General features: G+C 37.9%; 1 protein-coding gene across 4 annotated transcripts in view; it reads right to left on the reverse strand.

Moving 5' to 3' along the window:
- The window catches only part of CRISPLD1 (cysteine rich secretory protein LCCL domain containing 1), a 41,953-nt gene extending 22,140 nt beyond the window's left edge, over positions 1-19,813 (reverse strand). For 2 of the 4 annotated variants that reach the window (XM_061448264.1, XM_061448263.1), the window contains exons 1-4: positions 19,605-19,812; positions 18,352-18,674; positions 1,594-1,712; positions 1,334-1,466 (exon numbers count right to left, since the gene is read on the reverse strand). In XM_061448264.1, coding sequence (XP_061304248.1) covers positions 1,334-1,466; positions 1,594-1,712; positions 18,352-18,609 — 510 coding nt within the window. In that variant the 5' untranslated portion in view covers positions 18,610-18,674; positions 19,605-19,812. Of the gene's footprint in view, positions 1-1,333; positions 1,467-1,593; positions 1,713-18,351; positions 18,675-19,604 lie in introns of those variants that run through there. The other 2 variants (XM_061448265.1, XM_061448266.1) reach the window with 2 other exon arrangements.
- Positions 19,814-21,183: the final 1,370 nt, after the last annotated feature.

Here is a 21,183-nt window from a genome sequence, read left to right on the forward strand (position 1 = left end):
ATATCCTTGCTAGAAAGAAAACCTTTCCGTTCATAAAAATGACATGGCTCTCATTTTACATAAATGGTCTAAGCATGTATTTGAAAGTGTAGAAAAATATTTACAAAACATGATCTGAAGAACTGATTCTTGGAATTACATTAACAGATAATCATGTTTTAGAAGTTAGCTTCCTATACCCTGGAGCTCTCAGTACAATCTGAGGACCCACAGGGGTTTAGGTTGGTTAGACTGAGAGAACAGATGTTTGTCAGCAGTGAAAGCAGGTAACATAAATGATAAAGCTATTCAGAGAAACCACTAATAAACCAGAAAGACTCAAATTCGGATTTTAAATGAATATGCTTTTATGCCATTGTAATCTAAGGTGGCTGTGCTCCTTTATGCATCTGTTGAAACAATTTTCATTACAGATCTCAAAATAATCTGAATTACAAAGTCTGTAATGTTAAAATTAGACAAATATGACAGGTGGTAAATTTGTATTAATTCAAGATAAGACAACTGTGTAGTTTCAGCAAGACTTAGGAGTTGATAGAGATAGGTACTGTGAAGAATTAGTACCACAAAGAACCATATATATGCATTGTAGATTTCCCATGCAGCTGATAAGTGTAATTACAGGTATTTTTACAGAAATGGTAAATAAACACATGGAGGTATTTTTGTCTTAAAATTGCCTACAATTGTAAATTGCTCAAGTAAACAAAATAAATATTTTTAAATTAATCATTCTGAAGTTTTCTAATATTATATTGAAAATTACATGTGGATCATGTGTTTTCAATTCACTGAAAATACAACTGATTCCCCTCTGGAAAAATTCAGGTTAGGCATGCAGATCTCAGAAGTAACAAATAAAATGATTCTTATCCAATTTAAAAATCTTGCTAAGGTTAAAGTAGCATGTTAAAAAAACTGTTGTTTGAGCTGAGGAATTCACCTCATAAAACTTTTTTTCTCTTTTTAAAATATGTGTTTCTTCAGCATACTACAGAAAGAAGTACCAACATACCAGCAACAGAGACTAGATTCTGTAAAGTGCATTGAGCAGTAACACTCAGTTCAACACGGGTTTATGAGCTTTTTCCTTAATCCTATTAAGGAAGCGGTATTAATGAGGACGGAATCTAAAGATTTGTATAACCCTACTCTATGTCACCGCTACCCAATGATTGTAACTATGGAGTCTAATAAACAACAAGTCCCATTTGTGCTTTAGTGCTATGGTATATGCTGCAAGATTAATGTTCTACATTGTTATACAGTAACATATCTGGAAGTCTTGACCACTCTTTTCCATAGCTGACAAAACCCAAACCCATCTACATACCTGTGTGTAATGTGTACAAACAGGACCAGAGCATTTGTAAGGACAATACGGGTTGCATTCATGAGGATAGGGATACGTGAAATCTCTCACTTCATCATACCATGCTTGGACATGAAATGTTGGAGGTCTGTACCTATGAAAGCCAGTAGTAGTCTATTAGATCATTCAAAAGTTGTAGCTTCTATTATTCCCCCTTTAAGTAACATGCAAGTTTTGTTAGATTTCTAAAAAATATAGTATGAAACAGTATCTCAAACTACCTTCCCCAGTGTGCACCTAAATTCTGTCCAATTGATGGAAGAAGGCTTGCAGGCCCATGCTCCCATAGACAGGTTTCAGCCCACGATTCTGCAGATCTCTCCAGTTCTGTGTCCCATGTCTGAAATTTGAAAGGAAAGAAAGGTACACCTTCTTAGAAATATGTATCTCCTACTTTAAAAACAACAAAACAGGATTGTCCGTTTTTGAAGCCTCTGTTACTAGCCAGGGCAGAGGAATAAATAAAAGAGTAAGACTTGACAATTGTATGCAAATTTGTGTTACATAAGAAAGAAAAAACATTTTCACCAGAAGGAAAAAAAAAAACAGTTTTAACCCCTTCACAGCAGTTCCTTTAGGAAGCATGTGAAGCAATGCTGCAATGAATAAAGCACAAATATGAAACTGAAAGACTTAGTTCAACTTTCGAGGCTATATTAAGTGCATTTTCTGTCTTGTGAGAGTTCTTTTTAGTAATAGGTACTTTTCTTAGCCAAAAGGATGTTATCCAGCACACTTTCAACATAAGGCTTTACTTCCTCTAAACCAACAGTATATCTGAAATGAAAGTGATTTTCTCTCCCTCTTCTATAATCAGCTTTTGTTGAAATAATAAAGCGCAAACACAAAATATGAAAAACAGAGTAAGATTGTCATTAACAGATTTTTATGACAGATTGGTAAAAAAGGCATTCATGTTAGCAAGAGGCATGCTTAGGACAAGTTAAAGATTATCAATTATTGTTCCTCAAAATTACTTATTCTTTTATTCTTTAAGGGACATGGAAGAATAGGCTTATAGCTGAAAGGCAAATGCAAGTTTATTTCTTTTAAAAGCATACTACAAATGTACTCCTACTGCAAGAAATTATACAATACTATGTATGCACATTTTCACTGTGCTAAACTGCGGTTTGCTCAAAGTGGTCCCTGTTGTGCAAAGTCTCCATACCACTGCTGGACTTTTAACAACTCCTGTAGTTGCAGATACAGTTTCTAGATACTTGACTATCTGATATCAATGCTCAGGTTAGGAAACTGAAACACTTCCAGGAAGGAAACACTTTTCCTGATAGAGCCTCAATTACTTCATCATAAGTTCAGACTGAATTTCTAAATCAACACTAATTCAGTGTTTCCAAAACCAAATCTCCATGCAGACACTGGAGATCATGTCTAAGCCAAAGAATACACAAACATAAAAGACAAATTCCATGTGCTAAAATTTATTTTTCTAATTATTTTGACATGCAGTTTTTCCCCTTATTAATCAGATTACTCATTAAAAATAAATATATCCTTGGTTATGCAAGACCATGATTATGTAAAGACTTTAATATAACTCAGTTTAATCCTAGCATATCTGTTCTTGCTTCTCTTCAGAAGTCTCTCATGCATTGAATTAGATTTTATTACTATCATCAGCAGTTACAAAATTTATAGGGTCCATTTTGACTCACAAAATGCAACATTTATTTTGACAGCATGTAATAATGACACAATAAAGCTTTTAACACGCATATGGATACGAACCCCGCTGACTCTAAACAGTAGGAATTTTCTGTTTACCCTACTGGGCCAGTATTTCAGTGTCATATGCCACAGCATTCTTTAATCTCCTTAAGAAAATATTCTAATCTTAAAACAGAAAGTTTTATATGACAGTCTGTACAAATCTTTTCCCTTTCTTTGTTTCACCATTATTAATAGTTCTTCTTTCTATTGTACCCACTGTAAAAACCATCAAGATTAGCACACTTTTCCACATATATGTTTTGGTCTTATAAATGATAGGCTTCAATATTCTGTAATAAAATCATGAGACTGTAACATTTTGAAATATAAGCCACTATCATTTGTCTTTGCTGAATATATTATATGACACTGTCAGATTAAAGTCCTGTAATACTTAGATTTAGCTCTGAATATGAACAAGTCATAAAGTTAACATATTTCCCAAATAACTGCTCTTTAAGAATGGTTTTACCAACCAGGTTCTGAAATACAGATACAGGGTAAATTAGACTTACATTAGACCAAAATGCGGGCAACCTGCTCATTTTTAGAAATTCCTACCTCCAAAGCCAGATAAAATTTCTTGTAGCTCTTATAAATCTCAGAATACCACAATCTATTCTCTGGTAAAGCATCCCCTTACATTTTCAACTCTTAAAACAGCAGTTGTGGATAAAGAAATTGTACTGTTGTGGGTATTTTTCTCCACAAAACTTTCAAAACATTTTATGCAGCTATTTTAAGTGAAATAATGATTTTTTGAAGTTAAGCTAGGCAGTCAATAATAGCTGCTTGAATCAGTTCCTCAAGCTTGGGAAGTAGTTACCTTTAACAAAATTTTCTTTTAAAGAATGATGATAGCTATGCATGACAGAGCCATCCAGAACTCTGCAAGAATAGCTTTCTGATGAAAAACTTAAATTCAATCCTCCTGACAGATGAGCACCCACACTCCAAGGTACTGCTGAGAGTGGATGCCTTTCAAAAAGCTGCTTCTGCTTCTCTGCCTTCACACACACTATGAAATATTGTCCTTACTCTCCCTTGCTTTGCCTACCCAGAGATAAGCACACTTCTAAGTTTCTAGTCCACAACCTTAGATGGAGTAAAGAAATAATCTTCATGACTAAGCAGATGGAATGCAGCAAAGCTCTTTGCACAAAGCATAGAGCAGGAGATAATATCAACAATGAGACTGGGGTATTTGGGTATTTTTACCCATTGCAGTCATTCCTGACTGCACAAAAGGTTAGTACATCAGCCAAGAGGAGCCAACTCCAGGTTTTTGAAGAATGGGTCTATGTGCATGAGATTATATCAAGTAGGAATCTGCACAAGTAATTAAGCAAAAAAGGTCGTAGCTTAAGGCTCACCATTAAGTAATCACCCTATTTCTTTTTATGTTAAGAGTTTTAATTTGTCCAATTAGTGCTTTCTGTGGTTTTTATTTACTACTGTTTATGGTGAAGTGAGCCTCATCATAGTGCACTTTCCTTGTAGCAGATTCATTATTGATTCTGCTCTGGTGTCCATTAAGACAGTGATAACACCATCCTTCCTTGATCACTGTGTCCATCATAATGACAGGTCTAATGACAGGAACTTCACAAAAGACATCAGTTTATGACATATATGAAAGAAGAACAGGAAAGAATGAAGTAATGGGAATGTTAGAGGTCAACTAATCATAATTTCTGGTAGTTTTCATTGAAAACAAAAAAATATAATTCTCCAATAGATAAAACCAAATTTTGTTTCAACTGAAATTTTTCAATTTTCCTTTCTCTAATCAAACTTTAAAAGTGTTATAATAGACTAGACAAATGTTGTTCATTGGCACTAATCTAAAACAGCTTTAGCTAATCTTTGTAACAATGGAGAAAGAAGATGATTTTTAAAACTTGAGTAATTCATATTTCAGTACCTTTGTACAATGCCTGTAATATTATTTCATGGGAACTGTCTCATATATCAGAATTTAAATTTAGGAATTAAAAGACAGGTTATCTTTTTATAAAAAATACAACATGAAATCTCAAAGCATACATTTCATGCACTCATTTAAGTTTAATCATTCAAAATTTTGATGAGAAATTGTGAATAAAAAGTTTTATGATAAAAATAATCAGAAATCTTACAGTAAATAGTTGCTGTTTTATAAGGATTGAATTAACTCAGTCATACTGCATAACTCAAACACACAGTATCAACAAATAACCTCAACTGCAACATGTTCCGAGACGTGAATCAGATGTCAAAAGCCTTGCATATATGTATTTTGGGTTCGCAGCAAATGATGCAACTTGTCTTGCTTTCCTCCTCAACGCATGTACTACACAACCAAGACAGCTATTCAGGACATTTTCTCTCTGCGCCATAGAGGAAAGGACCCATTCATTTATTCTTCAGCCTTTAACACCTAAACCCCTTATTTTTAGTGCCACACAGAAAAACTACCTGACATGGATGCCATGCACATACACCTAGCACAGTCTGTCATAAGAAAAAACTGCTATTATCCTGCCAGCCAATGCTTAATTTGATCCAGTTTTTCAGATGAGTTCATGAAACCTACAGTACAACTTACCATTGTTACTTCTTCAAGACTACGTTAGAGTTTAAATGTGCTCAAATAGAGATGAAATATTAGATACAGAATGGAATAGAATAGATTAATGTCTCTCTAGTTACGGCCAGGTCCGTAAGTTTTTAAACCTGTTACATGACTTGTAAAAGCCAAGAATGCGTGACTTGTAAGATAAAGTCTGCAGACTGCAGTTGTAAGAAGTTAATTTGTTATACACATACAGTTGCCAGTGAAAGCTGAAATTAGGAAAGATTCAAAGCCTAAGTATGATATAGAAAGGAGATAATGGGATCAACTTTTCACAGAATGAAATTTCACTTTTCAAATTATTTACATATGCAGAAGGTTAGAAAGCACTGAACCAAAGGCTATCTTGATAATTTTAAGATGAGAAAATGTAGTTTATAAGACAGCTGGATTTGTAACGATAGCCCTGTATTCAACAGTATCATGGAAGAAACAATGGAACTAAAGAGACTGTAGTGCACAAAATGGTGTAGAACATACCATTTTCTTAGTCTTGGATATTGTCATGGTTTAAGCCCAGCCATGCAGCTCATTCACTCACTCCCCCTGCTTCTTCCCCCAGCTCCCAGAGGGATGGGGAGGAGAACTGAAAGAATGTAACTCCCACTGGCTGAGATAAGAACAGTCCGGTAACTAAGGTATAACACAAATTACTACTGCTACCACCAATAATAATAATGATAAAGGAAATAACAAGGGAAGAGAATACAATATCACCCGCTGACTGATAATACCCCGCCCAACCCAAGCAGTGATCTAGCCCTTCTGGGTAACTCTCATTTATTCATCCTGGCCATGACATGCTGTGGTATGGAATACCTCTTTGGTTAGTTTGGGTCAGGTGTCCTGCCTCTGCTTCCTCCCGGGTTCCCCTCCTCCCTGGTAGAGCATGAGGCTCAGAAAGTCCTTGGTCAGACACAACATTTGAGCAGTAACTAAAAACATCAGCATTATCAGTGCTGTTCCCAGGCCGAAAGTCAAAAACACAGCAATGCACCAGCTATTAAGAAGGAGAAAAAATGACTTCTACTGCTGAACCCAGGACAGATATGCATTGGTTTGTACCTGTCTTGCCCTCTGGTGTCCAAAGTGCAACATGAAATTCTCAAAAAAGGTGCAGATGTAAACTTGCTCTATATGAGAGGGAGGGAAAGAGAGGTACATAACTAGGTAGCTATGACCACTCTGACATCATGATAATGGATGAGAAAAAAAAACTTCTTTTCTCCCCATCTCTGCAATAGCTGTCTACTAGAGGAAGTAGTCTCTTCCCATTGCAAGGTAACATGTTTTGGTCTTTACAGTTAGCATCATCCTCATATAAAAACCAAGGGTCAAGGCTCAGTGCTGCTCAAGACTTAATTTTATCATCTACTCTGAATAGTCTACCACTCACAAGGCATCATAGACAGCTCAGATGCTTCTGCTATCCACAACAGCATACCCAAATAGCAAAACTGCTATTTTAAAAGCTATTTCACCTAAGCCACTACACACAGAAGGAGCATTGGCTAAGTTTTCAGTCCCTGCAAACACCTATTTTACTGTAAGAGAAAAATATTTTGTTCTATATACTTCAGCCTTACAGTATCAGAAGTGTGTTCCTGCTTCAGCTTTGGAAAACAACTTGTGTTTCATCTGAGTTATTATTTATGCTATTTCTACTGCATTTCTTAGATTTCACACCAATCTACTATCTACTATATAAAACATTCACTTTCATGTAGACAGCAGCCTGAAAACAATGCTAATCTTTTAGACTGGGTTGCAATACCACCATGACTGAACTCAAAGTGAATTAGGGTTTGGTTTGTTGTTGTTTTTTTTTTTCTTAATTTAGAACAGGAATGTGCTTTGGAAATGGAACTCCTGATCACTCCCACTTACTGTGTATCACAGAGCACTCCTGGAGTACAAACTGGATCTCTTCCAGCTAAAATGCAAGGTGTGCTCTAGGAGTGCATCTAACACTTTGCAGTGGTTCATGGGTATTCAGTCCACACAGATTAATCCCAGTTCAAAATAAAAACCACTGAAATACAGACAGCATGAATGTCAAGCCCTCAGCACCAGTTCTTTTGCTCTACATACCTGCTCCTGTGGCACCACAACACTCACTAACACAGGCACTGCCTTCATCAGTATCCTATTAAAACCCAGTGCAACATCAAAGACATACCCATATATTAGGCGCTAGCAGCATTACACAAACTTTCCACATGTGCTAGATCAGCTGAAGCTAAAAACCAGGTTTTCCACCACCCAGGTGGCAGATTAAACTGAATGGTAATAACAGTTACCAACTCCAGCTGCCCACTCTTCTTCTACCCCAGAAGGTTACAAGTTTTACAGCAGGAATGTTGCATGCAATAAGGATCTTCTGAATGCTTCTGGTTTACAATGTATCACGTTAAAATAAACCGCATCTAACACCAGCTTAGCTTTATGGACTACAAACTACGGTATTTAACCTCTGTCAACATGGGGTTCAAGTAGCGCGTAGACTGAAACTAATGCTCTGCTTATGGCGGAGCTGACGTTTCTGTGAGGATACCTCATATTAAATTACAATTCATCACCAGCCAAACTAATCACTCCACACAGGGATTAACCTCCCCTGAATTTAAACAGCCTTAAAGCAGATACCTACATCTGAGCTAATTATCCAAATTACCTTTGCAGTTACACAGACAAGTAAGCATCTGTAGAGGGAGGTAATTTTAGCTACCCACCTTTAATTGAGATAAACTGTGTGTTGGAAATTCTCAGTTTTCTCTACTAATTATAAAAAAAGACTGGCTCAAATGAAGACATATACACCACAGGCATCAAAAGCTTGTGGTGGTAGATGACTCCCACCATTTCTGTTGTATGAGCGTTAGATCAAATAAGTACATTCCCATCCAAAGTGTTAAGTGAGCCTACCAATTATACCAACCAGTACTGCAACAGAACTGAAGACCCCAGTAGTTCAAAAAACGTTTTCCAGTGAAAAAGTAAAATAAAATAAAATAAAACGGGATAACATTTTAATTGGAGAGGCTTTCATGTATGTAGGAAGGAAGAAAAAAATATATGGAATGGGACTATACAGAAAGAAAAAAGCTAAAATTTAAGCTCAGGAAAGATGGAAAAGTAAGTACCATCAGGCACCACTGAAAGTAAACATTTACCATGGCATAGTATAAATACCTCATTGCTGTATATATTCTAAATATAGAGAGTGGTAAAGTAAATACCACAGTACAGTATGGGTATTTATTTACTTTTTAATAGAATCCACTGTATTCTTTAATGACACTGAGAACAAAAAAAAAAAAAAAGGAAAGATGAAACATAGAATGAGAAATGCCATGAGCAAAGTAAGCCAGAAATACAGTCAAGAACTAGAAATCAGCTGCAGGGCACCAGTGCAAAGTGACAGAAAGGTACAACTGAAAATTACTTCAGAAGACTGATGTTGACTGTATCTATCTAGCCTCTTCCTCTAAGCCAGAATCAAATATATGTGTATTATCCCTATTTTTAAATCAAAACTAGCAACAACATTTTTGGAATAATAGTTAATTTTCTTCTGGAATATTTTTATTGTAAGAGTAAAGAGGATTTCCTTGGTATGCCACCCAAACCTCCTGTCCTGCAATGCTGGAATGCTAGCTGATGTTTTATTGCCAAGGAAAAAAGAAATCACCCTCTCTCCTGTTAACAACCTTCATTTATTTCCCAAATTAAACAAATTCAGCTGCTTCATTCCTTCACTTTTACACCTAAAGCACATATGCTGTCTTTATAATTAATCCCTCTCATTCCTTCTAGAATGGCTAGACCATTCTTAAAAAATGACTAAAACTGGATACTGCATTTCAGACAAGGTCTCACCAGCTTCACATGGAGAAGTCTCCTTTCAAAGACTGCTCCCTTATACTAATTTTTAAATTTTAAATCAGTGCGACTCCTGTATCTTCTTACTGCAGTGTTACCTCTACGTTTTATTCCTTATATTTTGCCTGTTTGATTTCTTCCTTATTCCATAACTTGCAGTTAAACTTCATCATGTTGGTTCCAAACCACTACTCCCACTTCTCAAGTTCTAATTTATCGTGTTTTCTGAAACAATCCTAACCTGCGCCCATGTTAATGTCTTCTGCAATTTTCAAGTGTATTCTTTAAGTGTATGCTCACACAAGTCATAACCCAAGTGCTTACCCAAATGGCATGGGCTCCAGAAGCAGCAACACCTTCAATCATCTGCCAGTTTAACAGGGAGCTTGTCAATTTTCACTTGCAAAAATGTCAGGGTGAAGAGTGTCAAAAGCTTTCCAGGGTCAAAAATATGACACCTACTACTCCCCTCTGCTACACTATGCTGGTCAATTAGTGGGTCATATAAAAAAAAAAAATAGATTGGCTTGATATGGTTTCTTCTTGATGAACAGACATTGGCAGTTTTCATCAGCTTGGCTTTCAGTTATGGTTAGGTGAGGCATTTTGATCCATACCAAGGCTGCTGAATGAAATCCATAGAAACTAATGAGAATTAGCACATGACTGAGATGCTTACTTTCAGCCATTTGAGTATGAAAAAAATGTGGCCTCTGTACAAGCTCAAGATCCCTTACAGGATACAGCAGAGTGACCACAAAAGCTCAGGAGTACTGAAACACGAGACAATTCTCCTTGAATATACAAAAACAACCACACTGACTAGTACTGATACATCCTTTAAGCAAAAAGAAAGAGAATAGCTGAAATTGTTAAACTTTATACTACCAAGAAAGTTAGGCACCTATTTTTCATTGGAGAACTACTACCTGTCTAGAAATAAAACAGTAAGGACTTTACATGCTACCGTGTGGCGGACTAGAGTTTATAGAGCTTTAACTGGGCAGAGATCCCTGAACATACCTTGAGGTTTCAGCCACTTTTCTGGACAAAAGTAAGAAGCAGGAAAACTGTGGCTTTTGCCTGGAAACATGAAAGTGGTATACAGCCAAAAATATTGTTCCCCAACACTGAATACATTGCATCAATATTTAGAAGTATCTCCCTATTAGAGTTTCATGTGTTTGAGCTTTTTGTGTTCAAAAGTAAAACCAGGAATAGGAACCAGCAGACATGACTAATCACATTTAATTCTGTGTGTACCCAAAGCATGTTAAAAAAACCTTGCTGGAATATTCAGCTTTCCAAGGTGTTCTGAAACAGTGCATTTATTTTGCTACTTTTTAAAAGTACTGCATAAAGACTTTCTATTAGAACATGACTAAATACCTATTCACTTCTAAATTCTGACACAAATGGAAAAGAAGCAAGAGTGTAAACACTGATCTTGATTTCTGAGTTTTGTTGATTGTTGAATTATGAATTACACACATTCATTACAAATAGTAATCATAAATATTTATAGCTAATCACAAATTGACCATAGTATGGGTCCTTACCTCAAATCCTAGTAGTGACTGCTACGATAAACCAGCTATAATTGATTGCTTTCATACAGCAGTTTTAGAGATGCTACAGAATTTCCTGGACTTTGAACAGGAATTAGCCACAGTATCTCAAACATGTGTCACAGTGAATCCTTTGAGAAGATGACCACTGTAATCTGACATAAGTGAATTGAACTTACTGCCATAAAGCACCCATTGATCATATGTGACTTTTTACGACTGTTAGAAATATGTTTAAATAAAACCTAAAAAAAAAAAAAGGAAAGAAAAAAGACTTAATAAATGTATTAAAGGAGTTCTTGATCATTTGGAGATCCAACAGGGAATTGAGGGCAAATATACTGTGGTATCTATCAGGCAGCCAAAATTCTGTATTTAATGAGTGAAATAGCCTCAATAGAAACTTATCTTCCTTCATTATAAAATAAAAAACATCCTCTGTATGGACAGAAGACAGTCTTCTTAATAAATCACACTTTTCTAACTATGGCAGTCATTGTACTTAAGCCAAATCTAAAGTTGAGGATAAATTCATATCTACCATTTCAATGAAATTGTTAAAAAAATAAGTATTTTGTATCTGTTAAAAAAAAATCTTAAGTTAAAGAAGATTCCCAGGCAGGTATCATCATAAAGACTAAGGCTACATGGAGATACTTTTATAAATCTTATTGATTCTGTGTTCAGACTGTATTTTGTATTTAAGCTCTTATACTACTACTACTGATTAACTTTTAATAATATTTTTGATACGGAGGATGAAGAATGCCTCTGACAGCAAAAATACAAGATGAACATTTTCTGTCCTATGTTGTTAATTATTTTGGGAAGGCTCCCTTAAACTTTGAGACAGTGAGCCCTTCTGCTATTTTCCACTTTCAGTTTCTTTGCTTGGAGTTGCTTAGTTGTTGTTGGCATTACATCAGTAAAAGTCATACCACGGACTTATCCACTTGCTTTCTTGGACACTTCACATTGCACAATCCTTTGCTAAAACTGCCAGACAGAATAAGAGCATAAGTCAACGTCAATGTATTCTTTGATGCAGTGTCAACAGCCTTTGAGCACAGGCAGAGGAGCTGAAGCACTTCCACCAACCTTTGAAGTGGAGCAGAAAAGTGGAAAACCAGAGGGAAAGCAGGCAGGTTCACTCTAAAAGAGGTGCCCTGTTCCTGGCACCCAAAGTGCTCTCCAGACACTTGAGGGATTCCACAAACCAAAGTCCTCCACTCGAAAGGAACATGAATGTTTTTTTACCAAGTGTCCCTCAAGAGTTTTGGCAAAATGAACAAGATACGCTAAACAGAGACATGAACAAGTTTTGTCAGAAAGGTCTAGGAAATTTAACAGGGCACTTCTATTCAGCACATAAAAGTTCACCAAAATGTGTAAGTGCACTACACTAAAATGTGTAAAGTACACTACGAGGCTTTCCTTCATTTTTCCTAATGCTATTTCAGTTCTCCTAAGTATACTACAGACAAAAAAATCTCAGCTGGAAGCTGAGAGATAGAGAGAGAAACTTCTACCTTCAGACTTATGCAGATCATAGGATCTAAAAGCATCACAAAACAGCCAATAATTTATTTCTATAGCTGTTCAGTCACTATGGTGACATGAAAGTTCCATTATTATTCATGGAACAGCTCCACCTGCTATTGAGTTCATATGATCAAAAGTCCGATGGGTTGTATTTAAATACAGAAGGAATATGCCTGAGGAAAAAATAGAAAAATCTGAATGAGAAGTATTTACAGTCACTACTAATATTCTTCTGAAGTTTTCATGAAGTTACTGAAATGGAAAGGCAAACCTTTAAGCCTCTTAAAATGTAAGGCCCCTCAGGAGTCATGAGTCAGTCATGATTTTGAAAGGAGTATCATGGTATCAGCACTTTCATCAGATCATTATCAATTTTTAAAATTAAGACCTTCAGAGGTATTATAACAACACAAAGTAAGAATATTTTTTTCTTCTGTAAACAAAATATGGATTCAGTACTGATTCAGATACACACCCATAACTGCCCTTAAGAACCATGCAGCTATAGCAAATAAATTACTGCATTCTGAACTTTTTGAAAAGTACCTCTAGAAGACTGTATTTTCTTCACAAGGTTTGCAAAATAAAACTTTATAGAAGCAAAGCACAAGCTTTTCAATGACTTCCCTAGCATTTATCAGCAGGATTAGAAAAAAGACAACTATAAATAAGCAAAGACTTCCTTGTTCTAGACGACACCGATGTTTTCTAATTACAGTAATTACAAAATGCAGTGTGTGGCTAATTGCTGAGAAATACCAGGTTGAAATGCATTGCAATCTATCAAAATAGAAACCTAAACACTTTTCAGTACAACAGAGGCACATGCATGGAATATAGGTCTTACATGAGCTATTTGACTTACTCATTTGTTTGGGAAAATATGCATGAAGTCATGGAATCAGTACTAAAAGAATGATTTAAAATAGAATGCATGACGTACTGTGTCCAGTACAAGAAAGACAAGGAGCTACTGGAAAGGGTCCAGTGGAGGGCTACAAGGATCATCACAGGTTTGGAGCATCTCTCTTATGACGAGAGACCTCAATAAACATCAACAGTATGTATCTGCCATTCATTTTCATGTTCATCATCACCTTAAAAATATCTTTTTTCCCCTGTTTAAGTCATAATGTTGACACTTCAAGAATTCTCTCAGCATTGAAATAAAATGTTTAGGAAAGAATGATCTAACATGCAGTCAGAAGGTCACATAAAGCCACTGCAGAGAAGTTAATTGAATTGGTTGGACTACAGTTCCCTACAGAGGAGCTTACACAGGTTCTCTTGCCAGAATCCTTCTATATGGAGAAAGAGACAGAAGGGGAGTTGGAGGATCCATATCAGACTTAGAACACATTAGATGGAACTGAATACATTAACAGCATCAAACTGCAGGACCAGACAATATCCTTCAAGAATCTGGAAGAACTTGATCACGGAACTTCAGAATTACTGTGGTACACAATCTCTCCTAATATGGCCTCATTACCACAGTAACAGAAAACAGAGTGTGGGTAGTAATATTTTAAAAAGTGTCCAGTAGATCCTGAGAAACTGCAGACTAAAGGCTGACTTCCATGGGATGATTCCATACAGAACATTAAAAAACATTCTAAATACACAGATAATATGAAATCCTCCCTGAATGTATTAAATTTTGAAGGTGTCAACATGTGGAAGAGGATTAAGTGCAGTTAAGCTTCCTACAAAGTTCCTAAGTTATTTAAAAATTAATCATAGAATCATAGCATAGTTAGGGTTGGAAAGGACCTTAAGATCATCTAGTTCCAACCCCCCTGCCATGGGTAGGGACACCTCACACTAAACCATATCACCCAAGGCCTCATCCAACCTGGTCTTGAAATTAATAAATTCATTAATTAATTATTCATTAATTCATTATCATTAATAAATGACTAAAATTAAGATATCATGAGTTTAAGAAAAAAAGTGATAGAAGCCAGAAAACAGAGATAAGAATACAAAATAACTTTTCAAATTCCCTGCAAGATGTGTCCATGGTCCTCTGCTGTATAACTTCTTCACAACAGCCCAAGAAAAGGGAATGCACGATGGTATTCACTACTTAATGGTAGTTAAAAACAAGATAGGAAAATAAAAGACAGAGTTAGGAGCCTCACTAATAATAAGTGACTGGAAAACAAAATGACAGCATTCGGTGTGAACACATGCAAAATAATGAGAACATTGCTGGAGATTACAGACAACTTTCATACACTGTAGTGTAGTAAATGACCTCTTAGCACACTGGAAAGATCTTGGAGTAATTGTGAATATCTATATGAAAATGTCAGCTTTAGTTCAGGCACAGTGAAAAAAGTAAAAGAATTTTAGAAATGATTAGGAAGCAAAAAACTGTATCTGTGGTATGCCATAAGTATCAAGAGTTTGTTTTTCTCCCTTTGAATTAAAATGAAAACAGTACAACCATACCAGATAGAACATTTTTCACGTAAGAGGAGTAGGACTCTCCAGCTGAAAAGATGCCACCATTGAGGAAATTATTATTTCTTAAAAAAAAAAAGTACTTTTTCCCACAATCCATAATTAAATGTCCCTGCCCATGGCAGGGGGCTGGAACTAGGTGACCTTAAGGTCCTTTCCAACCCTAATTATTCTATGATTTGAAATATACCGTGCTCTGCAACTTGATGCCATGGATTCAAACAATACAAATGGACTCAAAAGCATTCAGATTCATAAAAGAAAATTCCACCCAAGACTATTGGCCACAAAAAGTATAACAGCAGATTTTGGAAGACCCTAAGCTGCTGTTTGCTGGAAGCTGGGGGGGGGTTCACGGCAGAAGTTTCTCTTTTCACACGCTTTTATCTTATCCTTTTACCCGACGAATCTATTACTGCTCACTGCTAGAGTCACAGTACTTGGGAAGATGAACTTGTCATCTGGTAAATTCAGCCAGACAACCATGAGAACATTCTGTTCCTTAGACATATCTACCATGCGTAGATACAAACTGGAAAAGAATCACAAAACTAACCCAGAGGTCACAGACCCTTGGAAAGACAGATCTAAGAGTGCTTATCACTTCACCTGGAAAAGTAGAACTTGTTAATCCTATTATTGATATGAATCTAGAAAAATAAATTCACTATAAAGTGTCAAAACAGGCATTTGCTTTAATTATGGACAGAAAACTAGCAGTAATACGTATACAGCTATATCTCTCAAAAGTTATGAAATGACAGAATAGAGTTTGCCTCAAGTAATTTAATTATGCAATAAATATAATGTGCAATATGAATAATGCACTATGATTATGATGCTAGTTTTTCCAAAGGAATCACTTTACACAAAACAAACCATGCTTCCTTAATGAGCTATCATTTATTTTTCCTTCTTTGCTGTTCAATCTGTGGCTCCACACCACATTTACCATTCTGTACTCAAATTTCACTCTTATTAAACAATACATGCAAACAATCAGAAATCCCATAATTTCCTCCTTCTTTTAAGCAGTGGAGGGTTTCCACTGTCTCCTAAATTATCCTCTCAGTTCCCAATATTGACTCCTGCCAGCTTCCTCCACATACAATCTCCCTTATCACTCACTCACAGGTTGTCTTTTTGTATAGCCTCTTAGTGAACTTGTGTGCTGTTAACCTCCCTCCGTAAACTCTTGCTTCCAAATTTTCTTTGACCAGGAAGTCACAGCTCTTCCCCCTAACCACATCTATTCATCAAATGCTCTTTCTCTCCATGCCACTGATTTCTCAACATCTTCTTGACCAGACTCTCAGCCCCCCTGCATGCCCTTCTCATGGGCCTCTGTCTCTGAACGCATATCCATTCCTTTGGCCAGATTCTTTACACAGACCCTTCCCATTCACAAATCCTAAACTTTTGCCCACCCCAATCCCTGATTCCCTTGGATATTATCCCAAAATTGAATCCAAGGTTCTTGAAAGCTGCTGTCCTGTTCTGAGTAACAGGTCATAAGTATATCTCCTTAATACTAAAATTGTGTAATCTCTTTTCCATGCTACTTGTACTCTGGGTCAGGGGTCACAGTGAAGCACAGAAATAAAAAGACAACAACAACAACACAAAAAAATTGTTCCAGATGTAGACCTAACACAAGGTCTAGGCCAAAGTGTGCGCAGTGCAGGAGGAATCTGTGAAGAATACAGACGTCAGAAGTGTAACTCCAACCAGCATATCCAAGTTCTTTTCAAAATATGTAACACAGGTAAATGTAAAATATCATTAGGAATGGAAAAAAGCACTTAAATAAAAATCAAAGCTACTCTTTTGCAGAATCTTGGGAAAAAGTGTTACGCTATTTTAACATAGGAAAACAATGCAGTTTTCCCTGTTCTTATTTTATAAAAATTCTGGACAGGTTTTTCTTAAGTTTTCCAGAAATAAATCAACTTAGATTATTGGAAACAAGAAGCTAACTTATATTATAAAAAGGTCTTATAAAGTCGTAACAGAAACATACTAGTTCAATGATGTGCAGACTATTTTAAATGAAGGAGTTAAAGAAAGGAGTTTCAGATATTATCATCCCCTTATTTGGAGATGAAACATAGTAACTAATTCTCTGATGGCTCTTAGTCTAATATAGTAACACTCATACAGGTAAACTTAAGTTAAACTGCCTTTATTAATGGTTTAAGTAAGCACAGTTTCTCCAGGGCACATATATGCTCAGTTCAATCAGATCTCCAAGCTGATAGACACCACTCCAAGCTGCAAAAGACATCTACATCTTGAAATGTGTTAGTATGACCTGCTGTCATAACCTGACAATATTTGTAAATAAATATGTGTAACATTTGGTATAAACAACCCAACCCTTAGTAATGCTATTTCTCTGGTGCCTGGACTGATACACAAATAATACACAGTGTGGACACAGGAAAGAGATTTGTGCTTTTCTGCAGAAACAAGAACGGAAGAAAAGTTGTCCATTCTTGTCAGACCTCTGGACTTCTTCAAAGCTCTAATGACCTGATTTGATTTAATTAGCAAGGACAGAGTTAGCCTTGAACTATGGCATAAAATCAAAGTTCAAAACCATGGGAGATTTAAATCTACTAATAATAAACCAAATATAGATGCTTCTTAAGGGAAAAACACAAATATAAATTATGCATTACATTATTAATCTGTCTAACATGGGAACATACAGGACTCCAATCCAGTAACAGATGCCAAGTTAAATAGAAGACTTTCTTCCTCAGAAATTCCATCTAACCTAGAAGCATGGGAGAGTATTCAAGTTATTTTGAAAGTTCAGAGTTCAGTAACTCTTCTTAGATGGTAACTTCTTAGGTCACAATCAACTACTTTGAGCAATGTAATTTTGGAAATTGAACCCTACCACTGCAGAATTGCCACTTAAATTCAGGAGAGCTATGAAGGATTAAAACCATTAGTATCGGTAGAACATGATGTCTGATCCACAAGCAGATACTTTTATCTCACAGTTCACCTCTGTACAAAAGGAAAAAAAAAAGACAAACAAGAAACAAGTGCTTTAAACTGGAAAACAAGCAAGCCAAAACTGAAAGTATATTGTGTTACAAAGTGACAGCAACCATTCTAAGCACATTTCTTTCTGCACGTCACTATCAGTTTTTCCTTACCATATATTCCATATTGGAAGCTGGTGGATACACCTGACCCCGTAATTTATTATGAAGATCCAAGATACTTTGCATATCACTGTCTGTGATAGCCCTTTTCCCTCTCTGCTTGGCGATCCACCACTCACCATCTTCATCCATGTACTTTTCCAAAAGCTCCTGTAAGAGCGTTGCATTGGGAAGAACCATTGCAGAAAGTCCTTGAGCTATGAATAGCAAGGTGGTTATTCTGAGCCATTCCTGTACTACATACTTCATGATGAATGATCTCAAAATGCTCAGGAGTTAGGTCCAAGACAAAGTCTTTCTTCCAGGTCTGTTGGCTGTAAATGCATAAGAGAGAGTAATGTAATTTGGAGGCTGAATTGCTGGTCTGTATGAACTTACTAAGCAACAACAACTGTAGTTTGTACAGTTTGCCACTGTTGTTTCAGGGGGAGAAACCAGGATGCTACTCTGTTTTTACTCTAGTAAGTATACACTGTTGATTTGGGAAGATGGCTTATCTTCAACCTTATGAACTTCAGTCTGTTCAAGCTGTTTTATATGGTACACTGGCATGCACATTTAATTGCCTTCATGCGGGAAAGCATGCTTTTCATAGCTACTTAAAAGGAGCCAAACATAAATGAAGATTAGACTGTAGAAAGGGTCTTCCAGTACTGGAATAAGAACAAAGTAACTTAAAAGGCCTGCATCCATTGCCAAAATAATGACTGAAAAACACAATTAAGTTGATACGAAATATCCCCTCTTGGTGCATTTCAAAATACGACTTTGATTAAAGCTTTTTTTTTTTCTTTTAATGATTTCCAACTCGAGAAAGCAAATGAGGGTTGATGAGGTTAGTCTATTCACCAAACAAAGGACAGCAGAGATAACTCTGTAAAAGTAGTACCACTTCCAAGAACAGCATATACCGACACTGCCTACTGCATGACTGAGTGCTCTAGGTGGGAATGCCATGGTCACTCCTGCGCCATGGGTGCCTGGGTGAAAACGCGCTGATCCGGCCGCACCGACCGCGCCGGACCCAGCCGCTGCGAGGGAAACAAAAAGCGGCGAAGGGGGCAGAGCGGGCTCGCTCTGGTGCACCGCCCAGGCCCCGTTCGCCGAGGGGCTGCCGGCCCCGCCGACGTTCTTCCTGGCCGAGTCACCCTGCATGCGCCGGGGTTTGTATCCCGCCGCATCCCCCGCCGCAGGGAGGATGCTGCGGGAGCCGCCGGGAGCCCCCCCCCCTACAACGCCCTTACCCTTCCGCCGCCGGCTGCCTCCTCCCTCTGCAGCCAACTTCGCTCCGCCGACCACCTCCTCGCCAGGCCCGCACAGGGGCCGGGGCCGGGGGGCGCAGACACGGCTTCTCCCAGCTCACTGTAGCGGGCAGCCGCGGTGCGGCCACGTCCAGCAGTGGAGTGCGGCGAAGGACTGCCGCTGAGCGAGCCGCCGCCTCCCCCGCCGGCCTCCGGGTCGCTGCCGCCCCGAGGACCTCCGCGCTTCTCCTCCTGGCTCCCTCCCCGCCGGGCTTTTATCGCGGGCGGCGGTGACGTGCGGCGGACAACCCTCCCCGGCACCCCGCGGGGCGGAATGCGCCAAACTCCGGGCACCGCGCCGAAAACGGCCCCGCATCAGCGCCCGCACCCTCGACCGCTGCCCGTCCTCCCCCGTGCGGCGGAGCTCCCAGGAGCCCCCCCCCCCGGCGGTGTCTCGAGTGTGGCTGGCAGGAAGGGTCGTCTGGGTCCTCTGCATCCTGCCAGAAGCTGGCCTTGGTCCCGCAAAAGCTGTCGAGCATAAAAGGCAGAGCCGAGCCCCGGCCCCAGCCGCCTCCATCCCCTGGTATCTGAGGAGAGGATGCTAAAGCAGCACCCTCCTGCTGAGATGCAGCAAGGAGAAAAAGCTGGGTGCTCATACACGAGCTCTGCAAAAGTCTGGAACATGTCAGTAGGGCTGGAGGTACCAGGACAGGAATTTTACTGTAGATCAGACCATCAGCATGAGTTTTCTCTTTAAGAAGTAGAATTCAAAACTTTGTAACCACTCACTTCTGCTTCCCACAAGACTAGGTATTAGAGATGTACTTTTTCATTGTATTTCATCAAAGTCTTCTAGCCTGAATTTTGTATGTAAAAGGACTGGGACAATGTTTCATTTATTTAGTATAATTTGGTACATGGAGCTAACAGCAGGGTTGATCAGATTCCAGTCTTCACAGGATTGCTGTACCAGCTTGCAAAGGTTTTCTGTATTTTACTTTTCAGAAAATGAGAGGCTGAGGTTAAAATTCATCAGAATCCAGCTGGCTTCATACCAGCTCTGTAAATGTTTCCAAATTTCATGGGCCCAAGAGAAACAATGCCATGCAAGTAACACACTGCTTCTTATTGTACTCTCTCCGTTCTAGTTATAATTTCTCTAAAGACTTTGAAACTAACCTGTCTTGCAGGATGCTATAGGTATTCTGTTATGCACTGTGATATGCAAAAAATTGTTATGCCCTATATTGGTTGATCTTTAAGACTTTTTCTTTGTAATGTTGGGAAATGGACTTATGCACCTGGGTATCAGGCACTACTACACTTTCATCCCAGCAAAACTGTGAGGTAAAATACCACTGTGCAGCTGCATACACAGACTAGATGCAAGTTTTGTCAGGATTTATGCACCAGGATGCCTTAATGTCTGTCATTTTTGGTGTACAAGAGTGAGCCTTGCTTATAGTCTGGCCATCTAAGAGTTTGAAGAAAGGGAAAGGAAACAAAAAACTAGAAGAACTTGCTGGAGACTACATTTCAGATCTGGATTTTTATAATATTCACATCCCATTTGTCTTGCTAT

Source organism: Pezoporus flaviventris, unplaced genomic scaffold, assembly GCF_033815535.1.
Source record: "Pezoporus flaviventris isolate CSIRO_AGI_PZ_B2104156 unplaced genomic scaffold, CSIRO_AGI_Pfla_v1 ptg000007l, whole genome shotgun sequence".
NCBI lineage: Eukaryota > Metazoa > Chordata > Aves > Psittaciformes > Psittacidae > Pezoporus > Pezoporus flaviventris.